Source organism: Pinus tabuliformis, chromosome Q (assembly GCF_031772625.1).
Source record: "Pinus tabuliformis cultivar Carrire ecotype Pingquan chromosome Q, CPIR1, whole genome shotgun sequence".
Lineage (NCBI taxonomy): Eukaryota > Viridiplantae > Streptophyta > Pinopsida > Pinales > Pinaceae > Pinus > Pinus tabuliformis.
Window position 1 is genome coordinate 1,360,191,126 of NC_142296.1, and position 19,733 is coordinate 1,360,210,858.

The window sequence follows — 19,733 nt, forward strand, 5'->3', positions numbered from 1 at the left end:
TGGCCGTTGAGATGTCAACAGGAAAAGTATAAGAGGAGGCTTGAGGGTCACTTGGAGAGGACACCAAAGTAATCAATCATTCTATTTTCTAGAGCCGGGTTTGCTAAGAGAGATAGAATCAGTGATCGGGAGAGCAACTGAGGGACATTGAGTAAAGAGAAACATAGAAGGCAGAGATTGTGCCGGGAGAGCAGCGCAGTAGCCAAGGAGAGTGACGCAGAGCCAGCAAGGGCTCACGGAGGGTCACGCAGAGGCAGCCAAGTGCTACGCAAAGCACGAGAGAGGCCATTGTGTTTGATGCAGAGGCCCAGGAAGCTGACAAAGGGCTTCCCGGGGCTGACACAGGCGAAGAAAGGCTGACGCAGGGCCAATGTGAGACAGAGAGGGGTTGACGCAGGGCCAATGTGAGACAGAGAGGGGCTGACGCAGTCCAGATTGGGCAGATGCTGGGGTTGCAAACCAGTTTTGTGTTGAGGAGTTGCCGAAAGGATTTTCCGGGGTTTCAGCCAGGAGATTTCTCTCAAACTGTGAAGTATAGTTGTTAAGGAAATTCTCTGTTGGGTAGGCCAGTTTCGGCACCCAGATTGTACTATGATATTGCTTAATAAGAAAACCCTCAGATAGCTGCACCAGTTTTCCCGCATTGGGTTTTTTCGGGGAAATTGGTCCAAAAATAATGGTGTCATGTGGTGTGTTTGTTCTTGTTTCTTTTAGTTGCTGATCTATAATATGTTGAGCATGCACTAGCGTTTATTTTTAGTATTTACTTTGTAAATAACTTAAAGAAAAATAACAAGTAGGTAGGAATAAATAAGAAAAAGTGCATGAAGGGTTTCTAAACTAAGTAAATTTAGAAACTTCAACAAAAACCAGAGATGGCGGAAAATACCTGAGAGCCTCACAACATTCCTCACATTCTTGTTATTAAAATAATGTTTATGATACATATAAATACATGAGGAGAATTTGTCCCAAGATAGTGCATCTATCTTGGACACTGTGGTTGAGCAATTCTCTCAACCAAAAACTAATCTAGGAGCCTAACTAGTTGGTGAGAAGCTCTCAACCAACTAGTCCTAAAGTGACTCCTAACTATGAGGAACAAACTCAATCTAGAAAGGTAGGATTAAATCCAACTTTCTTGATTTTAATTAAAACAATTATTTTGGACTTATAATTGTTTTAAACACATGAGAGTGAGACTAACATTCCCCCCTCAATGATAAGTCCAAAATAAGAACCAGGAACCATCTTCCAAGTTCTCATGTTGAAACTGTTGATCCTCAAAAACACTGTCTGAAAAATCGCCAAAGATGGATGCCGAAAAAACTCCAATCTGAAGAGAACATGAATCAACTGCAAGTTTGATACATCTCTGAAAATTGCTTGACAACTCCATCAGGTGCCAAGCTGCAAAATGATCCATCTGTCCTTTGCTTTCAATCAACATCCCAATTGCTTGTCTACTGAGAAAATGTTGATGATGCCCACTGGCTAATTTTGTTGATGTTGTCGAAACTTTCAGTCTGACAACCACCCTTAATTCCATTATCATTTCCCCCCTTTTTCAGCTGAAAGGAGAGACAATCGACATTTGATTTTGGAACTCCCCCCTTCGGGTGTAGGAGAGTTTCACCATCTTCATTTTATTGTAGAATTTGTCTACATGTGACACTGAATCCTTCGGTAACACATAGACAACTGTTTGACTGTAGATGACCACTTCCAAGGATCAATCCATGCGTAATTGATCTTCACTCTGGGTGGTTGATTTCGCTTGCAGCATCTTTCGGATGAATGATTTTTCTTGCCACAATGGTGACAAGGATGGAGGTCAAAGCATTTACTCTCCATATGGCCATTTCGTTTACAATGGTTACACTTAACCATATTCTGATCACTGTCTAGAAAACCAACACTTACAAACTAAACTGGCTTTGAGAAATCTGGAACAAACAAAGTGTTTTCTTTGTTGTATCCTAGGCCATGTCGATCTTTGTTGAAGGAGATTTCTTCCCAAGGTCTGATCACCTTCTTGGAAATACTATCCTGCTGTTGTTCTTCATACTTACTGTTGCTGCTAACATCTTGTCCTTGATTTATTAAACCTTCTGTGTCACACTGGGCTTCAATCATTAACGGTTCATTGGGTTGACATGCTGCATCAAACTGATCAATTTGGTCTTTGGTACTATTTGTTGCATCATTATGTAGTACAACTGGTTGGATAAGATCACTTGTGTCGCAACTGACATTTGCTATTGTGATGAGGTCTTCTATGTCACAACTTGCATCTGTCTTCTCTACACATTGTGCATCAAGTAAATCTTGTTTTTCACTTAACTTAATTTGGAGTCCATGAATGAGTTTTTCTTTCACTTCGAGCTCAATTTGAAATTATTTTGCTGCTTCTAATGTACAGGTCATTTGATTGATTAAGGTTTGACTTTGCTTCAACTTCCATTCCAGTATTTCAAATTGTGTTTTGCATCTCATGATTGCAATCTTTCAACTCTTTAATCTCCAGTTCTGCACTTTGAAGACGTTTTCCTCCTTTACCCATTATGACTTTTGACATGGTCGCTTGAATGCTTGATCTTGCGTGCTTGAACTCACACTCGCTTGTTGTAGATATGAACAACCTTGATTGTTGTTTGAATATGACATTTTCTTGCTTTAGCGTTGAACTCGCTAGCTTGATGCTTGCTTCAACCAGTTTCAGGTTCGCTTGATGTTGTGAACTTTGCACTTGCTTGAAATCACTCTCTTGATTGATCAAAAGAAGGGTGTCGAATACTATAAAAAATGCACCCAAGAGAAACGCTTACAATGATTTGAATGACTCAGTTAAAAACAATGGATTCACTTGGTTTAATTGATTCCCTATCAATTCAAAGCTTGGGTGTCGGGTTCAACCGAGAATGCACCCTTACAATTCAACTCAATTTGACTTTGATTACAAGTTGACTTACAAAAAATAAATTTATTTGCAAGTTATACAATGACTAATTGTCGTTGAATGTTGATGTAGACTTTGCCTTGGAATGCTTGAGTTTTCAGCTTCATTAACTCGATTTGCCTTGAGTGAAAGATGTTGAATTGCTTGTTGATGTTGAATATTGATGTTTCCAACTTTGATTATGTGTTGTGGTTGCACAAATGCATGTGATTGTTTGTGCTTGATTGAATGCTCGTTGCAGCTTCTTAATTTCAGGTGCTTTGTTTAATGTGCTTGTTTCATTCACTTGCTTTAGACTCCTTGTGTGTGTTAGATAAGATAATTGTAGTGTCAAAACTAGACACAAAAAATAAGCAACATCATGAATCATGCAGTACACAAGGTGTTCCTAAGATCCCCTTATTCAATTTCGGGCAGATCTAGGACACTTCAACACCACAAAAGATGTCTTTATTAAGTATTTGAGTACATCAACCTTTCATCTTTACAACATCTTCATTGAAACTTCTCAAACACAAAGTTTGAGAACTCCTTGGAGGCAAATTGTCTTCAAAACACTGGATGTTCACTGACTCAATCTTTCTCAAAGTAAGAAATTACTTTGGATTACAAAAATGATGTTTTCTTTTAAAAATATTCCCTTACCACTCCAAATTTACAAAACTCTTATTGGTCCAAAATTACAAAAAATAATTTCACCTTATCACTCCACAAAAACACACCTTATCTCTCCAAAATAAAAAAATTTAATGCACCTTTATCTCATCCAAAAATTACAAAATATGCCCTCACTATTACATTCTTATCCCTTCATTAGAATACTTTATGATCACTTCCAAGACTCATGTTTTCAAATGAACCCATAAAAAAAAACTTTTTCAATATACTAAAAAATAAACTTTTAGAAAAACATACCCCTAAACAAAAATCTTTCTTTCCCACTGGACATAATTTTGTTGAATGGGTGGTTGCTGCTCTCTAATGCAAAAAATGTCATGCTTCTTTCCAATGCAGCTTAGGTCCTCACACTGCTATGTCAACTTTAGGGGCAGGTGAAAATGGTCCTCTGGCTCACGCTAGTTTCTGTTGGCTCTGGCTTTCTTCCATTCCACAAGCTTCACAACACTTGATGGCATATGCCATGACAACATTGCGCCATATCCATCGTTGCACAATCGAATCGCCATGCCCTGGTGCTCGATTTCTTCAATTCAGCTCACATCCAGTAGTCCTCACTGGATTCTGTTGGTTTAATATAACCACCAACAATAATGCTGCGAGTTACTGCTCACTAACTGCGAGTTAACTCCGGTGGCAGGTCTTCAACACATCTCCTCTCTGTCACCAATCTCTGCGTTAATATCATGGAGAATTATGGTATTCTCGTCGAGCTCACCAATCAGATCACCAATACTGTGATCGCTATAAACATGCTCACCGCCCTTAGGGTCAAATGTGAGAAAATCCACACTGAAACTATGGATGTGTGTACGGTGGTAAACGAAGGGTCAAAACTTCAAACCCTCGAATATGAAATCCTGGAAATATAGAGCCGATGCATCTTTGAATACTTGACAATTATCCTTGTGTAGGTTCCAGACTGCCATGCAATTGGGATGAGGGGTATCAAACCGCACCAATGAAGGTTGATAATAATTCTGAAGATGATCTCTCGGAGGAGGACTTCGAAGCTGAAGCCGAAGCCGAAGTTGTTCAATCCACAGATTTTGACCTTCAAATCATTCTTTCTAATTCTGCACAGCTCTGTCCCATGCTTGGACTGCAAAAACTCACAAAACGCTACTCCATAATTGCTTCCACTACGCTGAACAAAGTCAATTTCATCAGATTCATGTTGCCTTCCATATACATGTCTTGGCATAGGTTCCTTATACACCATACAATGGGGAATATTACAAAGCAATAATAGACACTGATCTCATCATCTTACACAAAGATATCGTCACTGCATCATATAGCAAAGTGTGGAGGTTAATAATAGTGCCATCGTGGAGCTCATCGTTGGCTATTTATATTTCTATTGCAATGTCCCCCTGGAGACATCCTCTCCTGCTCCAGTTGAATTATGACACACCTAGTGCATCACTGTGAACAACTTCCATACGCTTAGCACACCATGGACAATGGAAACCCGCTAGACGCAAAGGAGCGTATAACTGCAACTGGTTTATTTTATGGACAACAACTCAAAGCAAATACATATATTCTCCTTTTTCCTCGCCTTGGGAGGGGCCAAGTCTGAGGCCCATATGGCTCTGATACCACATGAAGGAGATCAAATAAGCATATATAAAAATATCAGAGACATAAAAAAACCAGAGATGGCGGAAAAGGCCTGAGAGCCTCACAACATTCCTCACATTCTCATTATTAAAATAATGTTTATGATACATATAAATACATGAGGAGAATTTGTCTCAAGATAGTGCGTCTATCTTGGACACTATGGTTGAGAAAATCTCTCAACCAAACACTAATCTAGGAGCCTAACTAGTTGGAGAGAATCTCTCAACCAACTAGGCCTAAACTGACTCCTAATTATGAGGAACAAACTCAATCTAGAAAGGTAGGATTAAATCCAACTTTCTTGATTTTAATTAAAACAATTATTTTGGACTTATAATTGTTTTAAACACATGAGAGTGAGGCTAACAATTCCGGCAGTTTCCGACAGTTCCGACTGTTCCAACAGTTCTGGATTCTGCGTGACAGGCAAATTTTTTGCTTTGCGCTGGCCCTTTTTGATCTACGTCAGGACTACGTGGTTCCAGACAGGCCCAACGTTAGCTCTCCCGGCTACTACGCTGCCTCTCTGCAAGCTCTCTCCGCCTCTTTGTTCTGTATTTTCCGGAAAGTCCTCCCAGATTCTCTCTGCCCCTCAGCTGTAAGTTCTCGCCAATCAATTTTCCTCCTGAGAACTTCTCACCTCAGAAAATCGATTTCCTCAATCTCTCTGTGTGTTTTTCCAAATGAACCCCAAGCCTCCATTTTATACTTTTTCTGTTGAGTCTTCAACGACCGAGATTAAGTCTCTAATCAACGGCTAAGATTAAAACATGACTTGATCTGCCTTCTAGATCATTCTCACCCATATTTTGATTAAAACCCATTAATATTTTAATTTCCCTAAGTTTAGACTTAAGAACTCCATTAATTATTTTAATAAAATACAATCCAGGTGGAATTTCACCAAATGGTTTCTGGGTTCTTTAGAACTCATGTGCCTTAGCCTCTCCACCAATTTTCAAGGCTAAAGCACTTTCGATGCTACAAAAAACTAACAATCTTGAGAGAGACTGAACAAATACCTCCCTAGCTAAGAGGGATTGTTGAAATATATTGTAGCTTCGGTCGACATTTTTTATTGCATAAAATAAATCGATTATTGGTCTCCTACAAGTCAGCTCCTTGAAAGGTCATCATGTCGGCTCCATTCGGGCTAATTAGCCCTCACATGACGCCATTTATATGAGGTCGTTGGCATTCATTTTGTCCACCATTATCACACGCAATTCAGTCTGTAATCACAAATCAAATTTGGTCTTCAATTGTAGAGCATATCCACACGTGCGAAGAGGATTATAAGGGTCCTTTTGACCACGGTTTGGTTCTCCTGTTGATTTGTGGTAGCATCAGATGTGCTCTAGCCATGAAAATTGGTCGAGAGGCTAAGGCACAGAAGATCTCCAAGACCCAGAAATGGTTTGGGGAAATTCCATCCGGTTGGAGAGTTATTAAAATAATTACGCTACGTAGAGGCTGAAGAGGCCAACATGGGTGACACAGAGGGTCTGAGAGCTGACACAGAGAGCCAAGGGGCTGATGTAGAGGCATCAGTAGCTACGCAGAGCTGACGTAGGACCAAGAGGCAGCGCTGGGTGTTTTTTCGTGGGGTAGATTGAGTGCTGGTGAGCTGAGAGGGTGACGCAGAGCAGTGGAGAAGCTTGGAGCAACTTTCACTGTCCAACTAAGGCGCTGCCATAGTTGCTGTGGGATCGTTCATCTGGTCACTGATCAATCGAAATATTTGTCTCCGAGGAGAGGTATTACTGCCGAGGACATTCTCTATTGGGTGAGCCATTTTTGGCACCCTAGTTGTATTCAAAAACTGCATAATAATAAAACCCTCATATCCGTTGTTCCGATTTTCTCGCATTGGGTTTTTCTGGGGATGATTGTCCAAAAATAACGGTGTCCCTTGTGTGTTTGTCTCAGTTATTTCAATTGCTGATCTATATATGAGTTAAGGCTGCATTTGTGTTTATTTTTGATATTTATATCTATAAATAACTTGTTAATGAAAGGAACAAGTAGGAGAAAATAAACCAGATAATGCAGTAGGGATTTTTGATGTGTTAGATTTAGAAATTTCAACATGGTATTAGAGCATTGCAAATCACAGGAGAACTGAAGGCACCAGCAGTAATTTGAAGAATTTGTAGCCGTAGCAGCTGTCCCGAGAGACAACGTTGTTCCAGAGCAGAAGCAACAAAGAAGAAGTGACGTAGAGGGACTCCATCATCATTTCGAGCCAGGAGGAGGGTCAGCGCAAAAGCAGAGAGAGGCAGATCAAACCTACGCAGTGCCCGATCATCTTTCTCAGCTAGGAAGGATCAACGTTGTGGCCAGGAGGAGCAGACTCTGCCATTGTCGGGATTGCGCAGAGCTTGAAAGGCTCAGTTTGTTCAGTTGCCAGGGCTTAGGGAGCTGTGGGCAGATAGTGATTGAGAAACTGGTGGGGTGCTGGTTCTGTTAGAACAGAACAATACCTAAGGAGATAGAACCAAGGTAGAGGGAGTCACTACCTTGACAAATTTCTAGCCAAGAAATCTAGATCCGAGTTGCAGTTGCAAGGAGGATTAGAGAGGAGCGGTTCGACAGTTGGCCAGAGGATTTCTAGGAGGGAAATCAGGACCTAGAGGGAGATTTCCAGGAGGGAAGGCGAATCTTAGAGGGAATCTAGAAGAGGAGCTGAAATGGCAGTGAACAGACTGAGGGATCAGGACAGGTTGGACGAGGCTTCCAACTTTGTCATCTAGAAGGCTAGGATCTTGGCAATCTTGGATCGACATTGCATCAAGGATTTTGCCTTGAGAACCGTGGTTATCTCGGTCGACCCAGCTGAGAATGAGAATTATGAGGATGCAATGGTGAGGGAAAAGTGCATGATCCTAGACGGGGTCAAAGATCATGTCATACCACATATTGCTGAAAAGAACACACCCAAGGAGACGTGGGATACATTGAAAACCTTGTATCAGGGCACTTCCGTGCAGCGGAAGATGTTATTAGAGAATCAGCTGCGGTCGTATTAGATGGAGAAGGGAGAGTAGATAGATCCATTCCTCCTCAGATTGCAGGAGATTCGTGACCAACTTACTTTTTTGGGGTCTACACTAGATCCAAAGTTCATGGTGAGGACTGCCCTAAATGCAGTCTCCGAGGAGTGGGAGACATTTGTCCAAAGTATTTTGGGTAGGGCCACTCTTCCAGGTTGGGAGGAGATGTGGGCAGCTCTTTCCCAAGAAGAGATCAGACAAATGACCAAGGCGGAGAGTAGTGGCAAGGGAAGTCGAATCAAGAAAGAGGAGGAGGATGCGGCTCTAGCATCTGCGGGACGACAAGGTAAGAGGAAGAAGAAGGACATCTCCAAGGTGGAGTGCTTCCATTGTGGGGAGCTAGGACATTATGCATCCCAGTGTCCCAGGAAGAAAATCAAAGGGAGAGGCTTCCGATTCTAAGGCAACTCCAGCTAAGGCAGGGAAAGAGGTCGAGACTGATGACGACTGTGCCATGAATGCTTATGCTCCTCTAGAGAAGAGGTGGGGATACATCGAGTTGTAGTTAGGACTACATACTAGGGTTAGGATCCTTGAGGTGCCCAAACTTTTGGATCATATTCGGCTACAGGAGCCCTTAACGAGTGTAGCAGGATGACAGATGTCGGGTGGAGCAAAGTTTAGTGGAGCAGCAAGGCAGTGCTTGGGTGCAGAAATTTGAGGCAACATAGTGGAGGGTGTAGCAGTGCGAGAGGCATAGAGCTGTATACAGCAACGCAGTGGCAACAGAGGGAGCACATGATAGTAGCAGAGGCAACTTCAGCTTCACGTGGCTTCCAGACTGACTGGGATGTCAGTATTTGGGAGAAGTCAGTTACCTACTTCTCGATAACTGAGTTGCAGTGCAACAATTAGCAGCGATAGTGCTAGGGGCAGCATGAGCAGCATATTGAGAGGGAGCTGCAGTATAGATGTGGCAGTGTCATGGGCAGCAGTACAGGAAGCAACAATGCATATGATGTGAGGTAGCAAGCCAAGCATCAGCACAAGTATCGGTGCGGAAGATCAGTGTGATGTTTCCATGGTGAAACATTACTAGAGCACATTCCTTGCTAAGAGGGAGTGTTGATTTGTGGTAGCATTGGATGTGCTCTAGCCATGAAAATTTGTGGAGAAGCTAAGGCACATAAGATCTCCAAGATCCAGAAATGGTTTGGGGAAATTCCACTCGGTTGGAGAGTAATTAAAATAATTAATATTTTTAATGGGGTTCCTAAGTCTAAACTTAGGAAAATTAAAATATTAATGGGTATTAATATAAAACTGGGTGAGAATGTTCTAAATAACATGGATCAAGCCAAATCTAATCTTAGTCGTTGATTAGGGACTTAATCTCGGCCGTTGAAGACTCAATAGGAAAAGTATAAGAGGAGGCTTGAGGGTCAGTTGGAGACACACCAAATTGATCAGTCAGTTCGATTTTCTGGAGCGGGGTTTTGCTGAGAGAATCGAGCTAGTGATCTGTTGCAATGAGGGGCAGTTCAACACGAGGCCAAGAATACATAGTAGAGAGGCAGAGATAGTGCCAAAGAGACAGCGCAGAGCTTGGAGAGGCTAGCGCAGAGCTTGGAGAGGCTAACGCAGAGGCAGCTGGGAGCTACGCAAAGGTTGAAGAGGCCAGCGTGGGTGACGCAGAGGGTCTGAGAGCTGACTCAGAGAGCTAAGGGGTTGACGCAGATGCATCAATAGCTGTGCAGACGCTAGCAGAGCTGACGTAGGACCAAGAGGCAACGTTGGTGATTTTTCGTGGGGCAGACTGAGTTCTGGTGAGCTGAGAGGGTGACGCAGTCCCTAGCAGAGTGACGCAGAGCAGTGGAGAAGCTTGGAGCAGCTTTCGCTGTCTAGCTAAGGAGATGCCATAGTTGCTATGGGATCGTTCATCTAGTGATTGATCAACCGGAATATCTGTCTCCGAGGAGAGGTATTACTGCCGAGTACATTCTCTGTTGGGTGAGCCATTTTTGGCACCCTAGTTGTATTTAGAAACTGCATAATAATAAAACCTTCATATCTACTGAACCGGTTTTCCTGCATTGGATTTTTCTAGGGACGATTGTCCAAAAATAACGGTGACCCTTGTGTGTTTGTCTCAGTTATTTCAGTTGCTGATCTGTATATGTGTTAAGGCTGCATTTGTGTTTATTTTAGGTATTTATATTTATAAATAACTTGTTAATGAAAATAACAAGTAGGAGAAAATAAACCAGATAATGCAGTGGGGATTTCTGATGTGTTAGATTAAAAAATTTCAACACTTCAAGGGCTCATTGATACAATGACTTGGGATCATCTATACTTCTGTTTTGTTGATTCTTTTGTGACCGAAATTTCCGCCTCCTATCAAAGTAACTATAGGCCTACATCTTGGCCTCCTTGTTTAGACCCTCTCATTGGACAGAAGTGGAATCTCTCTCTTTCTTTGTGCAGACTTTGATTGGGTATCTCACTGCTGATTATTTTGGATTTGTTGGAACATTCAGATGTACTATTGACGGACAGATACTCTCTCTCATAAGGAAAGAATTTTTGGGTTTTTACCCTTGTGGGGTTTTCCCTGGATAGGAGCCTAATCTTGGTGTTCCTTGTCTCTTGCTTACTATCTATTGTTCATTGTCTACTATGATCTCTATTTACTGTTCTTGTTGAAGACTTATTGGTTGAAGTTTTTCATTTATAGCTACTTGTTGACTAAAGTATAAAGAAGGAACAATTTGTATCAATAGAAGTAGTTATCAATTGTGAAAAACTATTCTAGTCATTGCATCACTAGAATTTCAACACACACACACACACACACACACATATATATCACTTTATGTAATTGGGTAGATATTGATATGATACATCTCTGATTTAGACTCTTGCTTGTCTTTTGTATAGTTTCCGTAGCATGGTTTTAACATTCTTATCTCATATGTTGCATGGTTTGTTGGTTTTTAAATAGAGAAGCTCCGGAATGTGTCTATTTAAGAAAATTTATTTGCTGTAGTGATAAAGAGATGTATATCTATGTGAGAAGCTATATTTAATACTTTAAATATGGTCTAATGACAGAATGGGCCAATTGATCCTTCCCAAGGAAGCAAGAATGATTTCATTATATTCGACTACAATAGTAGAGAATCAAGATTGTAAGGTCTTGCATAATATTGCATTGCTGAGCAATTATAGTGCTTTTGTTTCCCTTTTACTCTTGATATTTTTGTTTCTCGTAGGTATCAAATTATAGATTGGATAAATTGTACTCCATTGTCGTTCTGCTTTTTTAAAATTAAAATGTCTAATTGTCATTGCTAGAGTTCGTTTCATAAGCAATATATTCCTTGTATAAAATGAGGTGACACACACACAAATCAATCAGCTATGATTCCATCAACAGTGCACCTCAAATGGTATCACAACATTATGTTCCCTCAAAAGTTCCACCTTTCTACTTGTTTTAATATTTCTTTTCCATATGTCTGCACCCAATACTTCCACCACCATTCTTTTATAACACTCTTTTTACTATTATAGAACACAGGGAAGAAAGAACAATGAAAAAAGTAGATCAATTTTTGGTTTTCCACCGTGTTACCTTTTTTTCCACTCATCCGCTCATCTACCATCAGTACAATTTCCTTTTTTATTCACCATATATCACCATTCACCTAGTTATTCTGTTTTGTCCATAACCTTTACTGCTTTATTTCTTTTAAATGATCACTGATAGTTTACAGCGTTCTGTTCTTTCTACAAATTTATTTGCCTGCTTCTATAACTCTCTACCCTCAGCCATGTCCATTAGCATCCACTTTTGATTTTTCCTTCCTCAAGGCTTTGATCTGCCTGGAAATATTTCAGTTTCTTCTCCTGCTGCAGCTCAATTTTTACTTCTCCTCATTCCTCTTGCTGCTTTCTTTCTTTCTTGTTTGTTGGCTTTCTACTAGTAGTTATTCCAATAGAGATCACTTTAGCCATTTTCCATCTTCTGCAAGGAGTCATGGAATTTCATCCTTAGTCCCATCCACAATATGTATATGTTTGTGGGGTGTTGAAGTTTCTAAGTTTACTTAGTTTAGAAACCCTTCATGCACTTATTCGGATTTATTCCTACCTACTTGTTATTTTTCTTTAACAAGTTATTTACAAAGTAAATACTGAAAATAAACACCAGTGCATGCTCAACATATTACAGATCAGAAGCTAAAAGAAACAAGAACAAACACACCACATGACACCATTATTTTTGGACAAATGTCCTTGGAAAAACCCAATGTGGGAAAACCGGTGTAGCTATTTGAGGGTTTTCTTATTAAGCAATATCAGAGTACAATCTGGGTGCCGAAACTGGCCTACTTAACAGAGAATTTCCGTAGCAGCTATACCTCACAGTTTGAGAGAAATCTCCTGGCTGAAACCTCGGAAAATGCTTCCGGTAGATCCTCAGCACAAAACTGCTCCTGCAACCCCAGCGTCTGCCCAATATGGATTGCGTCAGCCCCTCTCTGTCTCATGCTGGCCCTGCGTAAGCCTTTTTTGGCCTGCATCAGCCTCAGGAGGCCCTGCGTCAGCCCTGGGAGCCTCTGCGTCAGCTACGCTAGCCCCTCTGGTGCTCTGCGTAGCACTTGGCTGCCTCTCCATGGCCCTGCGTGAGCCTTTGCTGGCTCTACGTCACTCTCTTTGGCCGCTGCGCTGCTCTCCCGGCACAATCTATGCCTTCTTTGTTTCTCTGTACTCAATGCCACTCAGCTACTCTCCCGATCATTGATTCTATCTCTCTTAGCAAACCCCACTCTAGAGAATAGAATGATTGATCACTCTGGTGTATTCTCCAAGTGACCCTCAAGCCTCCTCTTATACTTTTCCTGTTGACATCTCAACGACCGAGATTAAGTCCCTAATCAACAGCTAAGATTAGATCTGGCTTGATCCATGTCTTTTGGACCATTCTAACACATATTCATATTAATACACATTAATATTTTATTTTCCCTAAGTTTGGACTTAGGGACTCCATTAAAAATATTAATTATTTTAATATCTCCCGATCTGTTTAGAATCTGCCCAAATCCTTTCTGGGTATTGGAGATCTCATGTGTCCCAACCTCTCCACCAAATTTCGTGGCTAGAGCACATCCGATGCTACCCCAAATCAACACTCCCTTTTAGCGAGGACTGTGCTCTAGCAATACTCCTCATTGAGTATTACTCTGATCATCCGGCATTGGTACCTGTGCTAATGCTAGGCCTTCCTGCCCAACATCCTTTGCACTGCTGCATCCTGTACTACTGCCCATGGTTCTGCCACTGCCACTGCTGCATCTATACGACAACTCCCTCTGCATTCGTGCTGCTGCTGGTCCTTTCACCCTGCACTGCATCCGCACTGCGCCCCCTCTCATCATGTTGCATCGTGCTGCCCACTACTGCACTGCAACTCAGTTACTGAGAAGTAAGTAACTGATCCTCCATCTGACCGCTCTGTTGGGGTAGAGACACCCATTGATGATGAAGCTCCCTTTGCCGCTAACAAGTGCTCCCTCTCTGACCTCTGGGCTACTGCAACAACTCCCTGCATTTCGCACCGTTGCACACCTCTTTGTGCCTTCCTACACTGGTGCAACACTCCTATGCCTCTCGCACTGCTGCAGCCTGCTAGCCTCGCGCTGTCTTCGAACTCCTGCACTGTAGCTCTCTCTTCCACTCCATCCGCATCCGTCTCTACCCACTTAGCTAGTCCTACTACTTCTCGTCAAGGCTCCTGTAGCAGGGTCTAATCCAAGAAGCTGGGTAGCTCAAGGATCTTGCCCCTCATCGCCTGTAGTCCACCTCACTACAGCTCGATGTCTCCCCACTTCCGCTCAAGTGGCGTGTGTGCACTCATGGCACAATCATCGTTTGTCAAAACTTCCTTCTCTGCCCGTGCTGGCGCTGTCTTAGTCTTGGAAGACTCTGCCTTACTCTTCTTCCTTGGGCACTAGGTTGCATAATGACCCATCTCCCCACAGTGGAAGCACTTGATCTTGGAGAGATCTTTCTTCTTCCGCTTCTCCTGCTTTCTCTCAGATGTTAGGGCCACATCCTCCTCCTCCTGCTTGACCTTGATCCCTTTGCTGTTGCTACCTCTCTTCGACTGTCATCTGATCTCTTCCTGGCGAAGAGCTGCCCACATCTCGTCCCAAGGTGGGAGAGTCCCTCTGCCCAGGATACTCTGGACAAACACTTCCCAATCTTCTGAGATAACATTCAGGGTTGTCCTCACCATAAGCCCCTGATCCAGTGCCACTCCTATAACATTCAACTGGTCTCGGATCTCATTCAGCCCTTCGAGGAAGGTGTCAATCGATTGACCTTCTTCATCTGATACGACTTCATCTGGTTCTCGAGCAGCATTCTTCTTTGCACAGAAGTATGCTGGTACAGGTTCTTGAGAGCCTCCCACATCTCAACTGCCTTTTCCTTCTCGGCTATATGTGGTACCACACGATCCTTGACTTCGTCAAGGTCAATGCACTTGGCCTTTGCCATCGCCTCTTCGTACCTGTCATGATCATTGTGGTCGACTGGGACAACTATTACCTTCAAGGCGAAGTTCTTAACACGATTCCTATCAAGCACTGATAAGATTCTGGCCTTCCAGACTGCGAAGTTCGATGCTCCATCCAGTCTATCCTGGTCTCTTATTCTATGTAGTGCCATGATGCTCCTCTACTTCCCTCCTGGAAGTTCTTTGTTCAACTCCTCTGAGACCCTACTTCCCGTTTGGAAGTTCTCTTCTGGACTCCCTCTGAGTCCTGATTTCCCTCCTGGAAATCCTTCTGCCGCTTGTCGAGATGCCCTCTACTCTGATCGACTTGTGCAACTGCACTTCTGATCCGGGTTCCTCGGCTAGAAACCCCTCTGCCCTTGCTCTGTCAGGTACTGTTCTAACTACAGTACCTCACCAGCTCTACTCTGCAATATTTTTGAAGCCTTCTAGACTCCAGCAACTGCCTCTCTGTGAACTGCGTCAGCCCCTCTCTACCTCACGTTGGCTCTGCGTCACCCTAGATGGGTCTGCGTCAGCCCTGGGATGCCCTGCGTTAGCCGTCTGTCCCTCTGCGTCAGCGACACTGGCCTCTCTGAGGCTCTGCGCAGCTCTCGGCTTCTTCTACGTGGCTCTGGCTGCCTCTGTGTCACACTTTTTGGCTTTTGCGCTGCTAGAAACAGCTTTTGTCACCTCGGGACAGTTGTTTTCTACTGCTATTGCTCCACTTGGCTGATGTCTTTTAGTCCTCCTGTGATCTGCAATCACCCTCTGATACCATGTTGAAGTTTCTAAGTTTACTTAGTTTAGAAACCTTTCATGCACTTATTCTGATTTATTCCTACCTACTTGTTATTTTTCTTTAACAAGTTATTTACAAAGTAAATACTGAAAATAAACACCAGTGCATGCTCAACATATTACAGATCAGCAACTAAAAGAAACAAGAACAAACACACCACATGACACCCTAAGTTGCAGGAAACGTGGCCCTAGGGGTCGTTTCACCCAGGGAAACGAAACGAAACGCGTTTCCGCGTACCGTACGGCCTGGAAATGCGTTTCCGGCCGTACGAGCCACGTTTCCCCAAATTTATGTTGTGTTTTTTTTTTTTTAATTAGTTTTTAAATTTTTTTTTTGGGCTCACAGAAAGCAAAGGATCCTGTTTATGTGCACTCCAACCTTCGCCTTGCATCTCATAGGGGTCCAGAATACAACAGTGGTCCTTCTAAAGAATGGGATGTGGATGCAGAAAATCCTGATTTGGATCTCTCTCTTGCTGCCCTGAATATTGAGGGCGAATCTGATAGTGGAATTGGTGCATCATCTTCTTCAGCACTACCATCCACTGTTGAGCATTGTGCTGCTTCTATTTTTGATGAGGATTGTTATGATGAGGATTAGTCTTTTGTGACTTGTCTCTATAGTTCTTGCAGCCTTATAGTCTTTATTGTACTTGCAGCCTCATATACTAATATAAATAAAGGCTGATTTTGGATTTTCCTATATTTTTATTTTCACTATGTGATCATTTATGACTCATGAGTAAATGTGATGTAAATTTAATCTTAATGTTTAAATGTAATAAATTATAATCATATAATGTAAATGTATCATTCATGCTTTATGATTGCACATATATATAATAATAATTTTTAAATATTTTTAATATATATATATATATATATATATATATATATATATATTATTATATATATTCGCGTTTCCCCGTTTCCAAAATTTGGGGAGGTCGCGTTTCGTTTCGCTTCCCGTTTCGGAAACTCGTTTCCGTTTCCCCGTTTCGTGTCCCCGAAAAAACCCAATGTGGGAAAACCGGTACAGCTATCTGAGGGTTTTCTTATTAAGCAATATTAGAGTACAATCTGGGTGCCAAAACTGTCCTACCCAACAGAGAATTTCCTTAGCAGCTATACCTCACAGTTTGAGAGAAATCTCCTGGCTGAAACCCCAAAAAATCCTTCCAGCAGCTCCTCAGCACAAAACTGCTCTGCAACCCCAGTGTCTGCCCAATCTGGACTGCGTCAGCCCCTCTCTGTCTCACGTTGGTCCTGCGTCAGCCTTTCTTGGCCTGCGTTAGCCCCCGGAGGCCCTGCATCGGCTACGCTGGCCCCTTTGGTGTTTTGTGTAGCACTTGGTTGCCTCTGCGTGGCCCTGCGTGAGCCCTTGCTGGCTCTGCGTCACTCTCTTTGGCTGCTGCGCTGCTCTCTTGGCACAATCTCTGCCTTCTTTGTTTCTCTTTACTCAATGCCCCTCAATTTCTCTCCTGATCACTGATTCTATCTCTCTTAGCAAACCCCGCTCTAGAGAATAGAATGACTGATCACTCTGGTGTATTCTCCAAGTGACCCTCAAACCTTCTCTTATACTTTTCTTGTTGAGATATCAACGGCCGAGATTAAGTCCCTAATCAACGGCTAAGATTAGATTTGGCTTGATCCATGTATTTTGGACCATTCTAACACAGATTCATATTCATACACATTAATATCTTATTTTCCTTAAGTTTAGACTTAGGGACTCCATTAAAAATATTAATTATTTTAATAGCTCCTGATCTGTTTAGAATCTGCCCAAACCCTTTCTGGGTATTGGAGATCTCACGTGCCCCAACTTCTCCACCAAATATCGTGGCTAGAGCACATCCGATGCTACCCCAAATCAACATGGGGCTCCTTGAGGCACTAAGGTCTGCAATCCAACCCTCCATAGGTACATCTTTCCCTTTTATGGCTAGGCTTTCTCCCCTCTTTTCTTTAATCCTCCACTCAAAGTTATTCTACCAATTCGATATATCTAGGAAATGTCACATTCCTTGCATGTTCTTTTCCTAGTCCCGCTATGGGTCGATAATTGTCTCTTGTCAATTCTATGAGATAGTTTTTAGTCGATCTAGTGATGTTCCCTCTGCTGGTGAGACTATGCTTCTCTGCTTTCCAGCCCCCACTGGTAGTCTTGACCAACAATCTTCTTTTTTGTAATCTTCTATTTGACCACAGGACCAGTCCATCTCCTTTCCAACTTCTGCACCTCCAGCTTATCTGTTGATCATCTTATCAATGGAAAAGCTTGTCATTTCTCACGCATTTACTCCTTTCCCAGCTATCTCGGGTTGACAAGAGAGATCTTCTCCATCTCTTCACCAGATTTTCTGGATGCTGACCTCCAAAAGGTGTTACACTGGTCATTGTCCAATGTCAACATATTACTAATTCCCATGTCCTAACCTTATTTCCTCGTTGTTATCAACGGATTGCTACTATGAAACTGTTTTCGGTCAAGACGTCACTCCAAACTTTTCTATCATAACACACTTGAATTTAGTGGCACTGGTACTTTCCAAAAAGTCTGCAAACCAATTGCTGTATATTTTTACATCAAGAGAAGTGAATGATGATCTCTTTTGTCAGGGCCTTAGATTTTAAGGCTTCAAAGGCTTCAATTGCAGTGTCCAAATAACCGCTTTCCATTTGCTTCGAATATTTTAATGATCACAATTAGTTTTTTAGTATTTGCCCCTAGAGCTACTCTGAGATCCACGATCATTGCCAGAATTTCTGCTTCAGTTTAGGAATTCAACCTGAGGTCTAACCAGCAAGGCCAAATCACCTGGACATGTTTTTTTCTGATCATTCCTTTTTCCAGTGCCCATATGCTTTCTCTTTGAAGTTCTGTCACGGTTAGCTATAAATAGTCCTCACTCAATATCCTCCTGTCCTTGTATGAAAGGTCTGTTTTGTCTTCATAACTGGAGTTTTAACTGGACTTTTGGGTATTGTTTCATTATGCCCTGAAGTTGCTGCTTTAGGTATGTGAATACTAAAATCTTTTCTTGTCCAGCTGCTCTGTAGGGATTTGTTTTCCGGTGTACTCTACTTTTAAGGCTATTGAGAGCAAAAATAAGAAAGACCAAGATCAATGGCTGATTTACTGGGCAGGTATTTCCTATCCACATGTACATGACCTTATAGAATTTGCAGAAGTAATTTTTAATACCCTATCAATGCAACGCATTTCAAGTATGCAGTTATTTGTTTTTACTTTATATGATTAGGCATATCCCATGATTAATGTGATCTTCTGTTTGCTTTCCCCGTTTTCTATTTATAAATAGTGAATTAGTAGCTACCTAGCATAACAGTTTCTCTTATAATTTCTATGAGATATTGGAATTTTATGGTGCTGATGCCAGGTTTGGAAGTTTTAAATTTTTCATCATCTCTCTTCATGGTGCTAGATCCCTTTTGACTTATGGCTGTATATTCAGTTTGCACTTGCAGTCAAAATTCTTAGTTTATCTTTATGCTTTGAAATTTCATTTCATCCTTTTTCTCTTGGCCAAAATTAAGAGACGCCACCAAAGTTGAGAGACTCATTTAATTATCTTGCAATGAATGATTCATTGTAAGTGGACAGTTCCACAGGACACCATTCAGGCTGAGTTCGTTGCACATCCTATCCGCTTCAAGACTATTTTCAGACTGGTCCCAATTCTCCATAGGATATGATTTCTTGGGAACTAGAATTCAGAACAAGAGTGGCACCATTTCTTGGCACTTTTCTCATCAGAGGAGATTGCTTTTGCTTCTGCAGGTCTCGCCCCAAGATGATGACAATGTTGGCTCTTCAAAGTGTCTTTGCTCTTCAAATTATTTTGTATTTTTATTGATTGCCTCCCCTCTTTCAGGTGCTGCTGCTCCTGGTCACCTGCTGCCCTCCAAGTAAAGAATACAATTGGCAATAAAACAAAATTAACACAGAGATGTGTATAATTTATAAATATATATTTTGGGCAATGAATGAATGATTTACAATCTTTCTTGATGGTATATATAGACACATTGACTAGGTATGATTGTGAAGGGGTATGACCCTTGGTGCTTGTTA

At 41.9% G+C, this 19,733-nt stretch overlaps 1 protein-coding gene across 1 annotated transcript in view; it reads left to right on the forward strand.

Moving 5' to 3' along the window:
• Positions 1-19,733, forward strand: part of HVA22K (HVA22-like protein K) — a 268,589-nt gene that overhangs the window by 105,217 nt on the left and 143,639 nt on the right. The window contains exon 3 of the mRNA XM_089383627.1: positions 18,687-18,784. Within this exon, the coding sequence (XP_089239753.1) occupies positions 18,687-18,784 (98 nt within the window). The remainder of the gene's footprint in view (positions 1-18,686; positions 18,785-19,733) is intronic.